The sequence below is a fragment of the Xiphophorus maculatus genome, unplaced genomic scaffold, assembly GCF_002775205.1.
Source record: "Xiphophorus maculatus strain JP 163 A unplaced genomic scaffold, X_maculatus-5.0-male Unplaced_Scaffold_BN000208F, whole genome shotgun sequence".
Lineage (NCBI taxonomy): Eukaryota > Metazoa > Chordata > Actinopteri > Cyprinodontiformes > Poeciliidae > Xiphophorus > Xiphophorus maculatus.
Window position 1 is genome coordinate 12,501 of NW_019369804.1, and position 6,188 is coordinate 18,688.

The window sequence follows — 6,188 nt, forward strand, 5'->3', positions numbered from 1 at the left end:
CATCTGCAGAGAAGTTGGGGCGTTACGGATCGCTGGAGCTTCTCAGACTTGACCTTGATCTGCCGAAGCACCACCTGCGTTCCGATTTGGCACGTGGCCGACCTCAGAGCTCGCATCACCGACACGAGCTGCCGCTTTGACAGCCTGGAGCTTCTCGGAGGCGTCTCCATGAAGTATACGTGGAATTGGGTTGTGTTTACCAGGTAAACCTTAACGGTAGTCACGGCCTTCTGCTGACGGCTGAGTTCAGCGGGCCAGGCAAGTATGCGTCCGGCGTCATCCAAGAAGCGCCAGGAGCCCAGGGCGGTCTTATTACGGCTCATGTAGCTGAGGAATGCAACAATTCGACCCATCTTTGATTTAACATTTTCAACATGCTTTCGCGAGCGTATAGCCCCGGTCAGATGCCGGTTATATTCCTGCAGGTAGCAACGGATGACTGGAGGAAATGTAATCAGCTTACTAACCGTGCTGGAGGACGGGGCCTGCGGTTCGTCCCTTATCTCCGGCAGTCCAGTCAGCTCCGCCTGCGGTTCGTCCCCGATCTCCGGCCCTCCGGCAATCTCCTCCTCCTCGACGACCACCGAGTCCGCGGCTGGCACGTCGGCACTGGTGCCAAGCCCGCCGGGAAGACATGGCTCCGGCTCTGGTGGCGGGGAGTCCGCCGAGGTCGAACGGGGAGGAGTGGGGCTCAGTCGGCCGGGAAGCCCTCGCCCCTGCACCACGTCCGAAGCCAGCGAGGGAGGGGAAAGAGTAGGGGGGGGAGGCGGGGAAGCGGAGGCGGCGGCGGCTTCTTCCCTGCCCCGTGAACCGTCCAGGTCCAAGCTGGTGGCTAAGGGCGGGTCGGGACCCGAGGCCCGAAGTTCTCTCACCTGCCTCAGCGTTTTGCGCCACTGGAGCTTCCTCAAAAGCCGCCTCTTCTCCTTGGCACCCAGATCACGGTGAGCGTCTTGGAGGTGCTGCGCCACTCTGGACCCCCCGTAAGCGCATCCGCGGACGGGGCACTTCATTCCGCGGACACTCACTCGCCCTCTGGCAAACGCCAACAGGATCCTTCGCTCCTGGGCGTTCCTGACGCTATGAACGTCATCCAAGTGGCTCCGCAGGCGCCAAGATTTGCTCTGGCAAACAGGGCAACGATTTTTAAACTTAGAAGCCGTCATCACTCCGCGAGGGTCAGATAGCAACTGAGAAGCAGGGCACCTCCGCAGCCCAGCTATATATGCAGGCGTGCTTCCCCCCCGCCCCCCCGATCAAGCCTAATTGGCAACACCTGGTCCCAATTCAGGGCGTCCAATCAGGGAAGCTCCTGATGATCGGCTTCCAATCGAGCCTAATTGGCGACACCTGGCCTCGTTAGACCCCGAAATCGGGGCCGAATTTTCGGGCTGTCCCTCCGGGCCTGCCTTCAGGGCCTGCCTTCAGGGCCGGACCGGGGGGACAGGCGTCCCGAGAGCCGCGCCGCTCCTCCCCGGACGGCGGGAGGCTCCCGTTACGATCCTAAGACGGGTTAGGGGGGCCGGCCCGCCCTCCGCCCCCGTCCGCGGGGTTGGGTGGGGGCCGGAACGAAAGTCGGTCGCTCGCTCGCTCGCTCGCTCGGGGCTACGGCTCGGACGGGCACCCTCCCTCCCACCCCCTCCTTACACCGCCTTCCCAGGGGCACGGAGCCGAGAAAATGTCTAAGTGTCGACGGGACTCAGTGCAAATTTCTCGACTCGAAGACCGGCCGCCTTCCCAGGGGCACGGAGCCGAGAAAATGTCTAAGTGTCGACGGGACTTAGTGCAAATTTCTCGACTCGAAGACCGGCCGCCTTCCCAGGGGCACGGAGCCGAGAAAATGTCTAAGTGTCGACGGGACTTAGTGCAAATTTCTCGACTCGAAGACCGGCCGCCTTCCCAGGGGCACGGAGCCGAGAAAATGTCTAAGTGTCGACGGGACTTAGTGCAAATTTCTCGACTCGAAGACCGGCCGCCTTCCCAGGGGCACGGAGCCGAGAAAATGTCTAAGTGTCGACGGGACTTAGTGCAAATTTCTCGACTCGAAGACCGGCCGCCTTCCCAGGGGCACGGAGCCGAGAAAATGTCTAAGTGTCGACGGGACTTAGTGCAAATTTCTCGACTCGAAGACCGGCCGCCTTCCCAGGGGCACGAACCTCAGGGCCTTGCGTGCTGGAGGGTCCAGTCCGAGTTAGGGGTGCTTAACAGTGGGATGCCGCGGTCCGGAGGGGGCGTGAGGTTCCAGGACTTCCAGGACTTCCAGGGCAGGGCACCTGCGCGGGCGGCCGTATCCGCAGCACCTCACCGTCCTCGGCCTCGAGGCTCCGGAGGACCCCGGTGATTTTCGACCTCCATAAATTTTTTCAAAAACGCATTTCCCCGGGGGAAGCCGCATATTGCCGGAAAGGCCAGAGTCCGGAGAATCCTCTGGTGTGGTCGTTTGGCTTCTGGGACGCCCGCAGGAGGAATTAAAAATCGAAAACCCGAACTGCTCAAAGGGTTCGAAAAGGCACTTTCCCGGGGACCAGGGGGTTCCAAACCAGGATCAATAAGCTCAGAATATTGCCCTGATCACGGCCGTGTCACTCCCGTCGTCCTGGGATAAAGTTGAATTTTCGGACTTCCAGAGGGGGTCCCTCAAGCAGGCGGCCGTATCCGCAGCACCTCACTGTCCTCGGCCTCGAGCTCCCGATGCCCCGGTGATTTTCGACCTCCATAAATTTTTTCAAAAACGCATTTCCCCGGGGGAAGCCGCATATTGCCGGAAAGGCCAGAGTCCGGAGAATCCTCTGGTGTGGTCGTTTGGCTTCTGGGACGCCCGCAGGAGGAATTAAAAATCGAAAACCATAATTGGCCAAAACGGTCAAAAATGCACTTTCCCGGGGACCAGGGGGTTCCAAACCAGGATCAATAAGCCCAGCACGATGCCCTGATCACGCCTATGTGACTCCCATCATCCTGGGATAAAGTTGAATTTTCGGACTTCCAGAGGGGGTCCCTCAAGCAGGCGGCCGTATCCGCAGCACCTCACTGTCCTCGGCCTCGAGCTCCCGATGCCCCGGTGATTTTCGACCTCCATAAATTTTTTTAAAAACGCATTTCCCCGGGGAAAGCCGTATATTGCCGGAAAGGCCAGAGTCCGGAGAGTAGCCTGGTGTGGTCGTTTGGCCTCTGAGACGTCCGTAGGCGGAATTAAAAATCAAAAACCCAAACTGCTCAAAGGGTTCGAAAAGGCACTTTCCCGGGGACCAGGGGGCTCGAAAGTAGGATCAATAAGCCCAGCACGATGCCCTGATCACGCCTATGTTACTCCCGTGTTCCTGGGAAAAAGTAAAAATTTCGGACTTCCAGAGGAGGGCACCTGCGCAGGCGGCCGTATCCGCAGCACCTCACTGTCGTCGGCCTCGGGGCTCCGGAGGCCCCGGTGATTTTCGACCTCCATAAATTTTTTTAAAAACGCATTTCCCCGGGGCAAGCCGCATATTGCCGGAAAGGCCAGAGTCCGGAGAATCCTCTGGTGTGGTCGGTTGGCCTCTGAGACGTCCGTAGGCGGAATTATAAGTCGAAAACCATAATTGGTCAAAACGGTCAAAAATGCATATTTTCGGCCAAAATCAACCATGGGCCGACAGCCCGCGGTCCAGAGAAGGGCCCTGTGCGGCGGAGTCGTCTCTAAACGGTTCACAGAAGCCGTGATAACCGTCGAAAGTTTGGCGGACCTCCAAACCATTGCCCATCCCCGCTAAAATCGGGGCTTCACCAAGGCTTCGGCAATAGACGGGATTTCGAGACCTTACGGAGAAAAATCCCACCGGCGGGATTATAGGAGAGAGTTGGAAAAGAGGACTTTGAGCGAAAAATGACAAAGTGTTTTGATCCAGAGAGGTTTTAGGGGTCTTTTGGAGCTCAGATAAGGCCGATTCAGACCCCTTTTTCGGCTTTTTCCAGCATTTTAAGCCGTTTTTCCAGATTTTCTCTCCGCTTCTCTGGATCTCTGTGGTGGGCTCTGGACGGTGCGGTGAGAGCCCAGACAGGTTCCGTGGGAGTTCCAGAGCGTAGAGAAGGCTCCTTATTGAACTTTTTTTCGGCTTTTTCCAGCATTTTAAGCCGTTTTTCCACAATGTCTCTCTGGCTTTGTGGATCACTGGGGCGGTACAGGAGTGGGCTCGGGCCGGTCCGGTGAGTGTCCCAGGCCCATCTGATGGGCCTGGAGCCTGTCTGGGTCGGTTCTGAGCTCCGTGGAAGCGAGAAAGCACGGGCAAAGGTGAGCCGGGCTGAGGCCGAAGACGGTGCTCTGTGGACGGCTTCGCAGCGGTCCCAGGTGCTGGCTGGAGCTCCTAGCCCTGGCCGTGGGCTCCGGCCGGTCCGGTGAGCGTCCTCGGTCCATCTGATGGACCGGTGGCCTCTCTGGTTCGGTTGTGAGCTGCGTGAAAGCTCGGTGGAGGAGGACGGGCAGGGCAAAGGCTGCAGACGGTGCTCTGTGGACGGCTTCGCAGCGGTCCCAGGTGCTGGCTGGAGCTCCTAGCCCTGGCCGTGGGCTCCGGCCGGTCCGGTGAGCGTCCTCGGTCCATCTGATGGACCGGTGGCCTCTCTGGTTCGGTTGTGAGCTCCGTGGAAGCGAGAAAGCACAGGCAAAGGTGAGCCGGGCTGAGGCCGAAGACGGTGCTCTCTGGGCGGCTTCGCAGCGGTCCCAGGTGCCCGTTGGAAGTCTGAGCTCTGGCTTTTGGGCTCCGGCCGGTCCGGTGAGCGTCCTCGGTCCATCTGATGGACCGGTGGCCTCTCTGGTTCGGTTGTGAGCTGCGTGAAAGCTCGGTGGAGGACGGGCAGGGCAAAGGCTGCAGACGGTGCTCTGTGGACGGCTTCGCAGCGGTCCCAGGTGCTGGCTGGAGCTCCTAGCCCTGGCCGTGGGCTCCGGCCGGTCCGGTGAGCGTCCTCGGTCCATCTGATGGACCGGTGGCCTCTCTGGTTCGGTTGTGAGCTGCGTGAAAGCTCGGTGGAGGAGGACGGGCAGGGCAAAGGCTGCAGACGGTGCTCTGTGGACGGCTTCGCAGCGGTCCCAGGTGCTGGCTGGAGCTCCTAGCCCTGGCCGTGGGCTCCGGCCGGTCCGGTGAGTGTCCTAGCCCCATCTGATGGGGCCGTGGCCTCTCCGGGTCGGTTGGGAGCTACGTGGAAGCCCGGACTTGCGGTGTGCACGTGGCCGGTGTTTCCTCCGGTTCCCTCGGGAAGCTGGAGGTCCACCGGTTCGCGGGCACCCTGCTTCGGTTGCGTGGAAGCCCGGACTTGCGGTGTGCACGTGGCCGGTGTTTCCTCCGGTTCCCTCGGGAAGCTGGAGGTCCACCGGTTCTCGGGCACCCTGCTTCGGTTGCGTGGAAGCCCGGACTTGCGGTGTGCACGTGGCCGGTGTTTCCTCCGGTTCCCTCGGGAAGCTGGAGGTGCACCGGTTCTCGGGCACCCTGCTTCGGTTGCGTGGAAGCCCGGACTTGCGGTGTGCACGTGGCCGGTGTTTCCTCCGGTTCCCTCGGGAAGCTGGAGGTCCACCGGTTCTCGGGCACCCTGCTTCGGTTGCGTGGAAGCCCGGACTTGCGGTGTGCACGTGGCCGGTGTTTCCTCCGGTTCCCTCGGGAAGCTGGAGGTGCACCGGTTCTCGGGCACCCTGCTTCGGTTGCGTGGAAGCCCGGACTTGCGGTGTGCACGTGGCCGGTGTTTCCTCCGGTTCCCTCGGGAAGCTGGAGGTCCACCGGTTCTCGGGCACCCTGCTTCGGACCGTCTCTGTCCTCCGTAGTCGTGTGCATGCTGCCTCCGTGATAACCGTCGAAAGTTTGGCGGACCTCCAAACCATTGCCCATCCCCGCTAAAATCGGGGCTTCACCAAGGCTTCGGCAATAGACGGGATTTCGAGACCTTACGGAGAAAAATCCCACCGGCGGGATTATAGGAGAGAGTAAAAAAAGAGGACTTTGAGCGAAAAATGACAAAGTGTTTTGATCCAGAGAGGTTTTAGGGGTCTTTTGGAGCTCAGATAAGGCCGATTCAGACCCCTTTTTCGGCTTTTTCCAGCATTTTAAGCCGTTTTTCCAGATTTTCTCTCTGGTTCTCTGGATCTCCAAGGCAGTAACGCTGTGGGCTCCGGCCGCTCCTGTGAGTCTCCTCGGTCCTTCTGATGGGCCTGGCGCCTCTCTGGGTCGGTTCTG

The 6,188-nt window shown here is 60.2% G+C and overlaps 1 protein-coding gene across 1 annotated transcript in view; it reads right to left on the minus strand.

The window, feature by feature from the left end:
• LOC111607974 overlaps positions 1-1,509 on the minus strand; it is a 2,846-nt gene extending 1,337 nt beyond the window's left edge. The window contains exon 1 of the mRNA XM_023330129.1: positions 1-1,509. This exon is cut by the window's left edge and continues 217 nt beyond it. Within this exon, the coding sequence (XP_023185897.1) occupies positions 1-1,163 (1,163 nt within the window). The 5' untranslated portion in view covers positions 1,164-1,509.
• Positions 1,510-6,188: the final 4,679 nt, after the last annotated feature.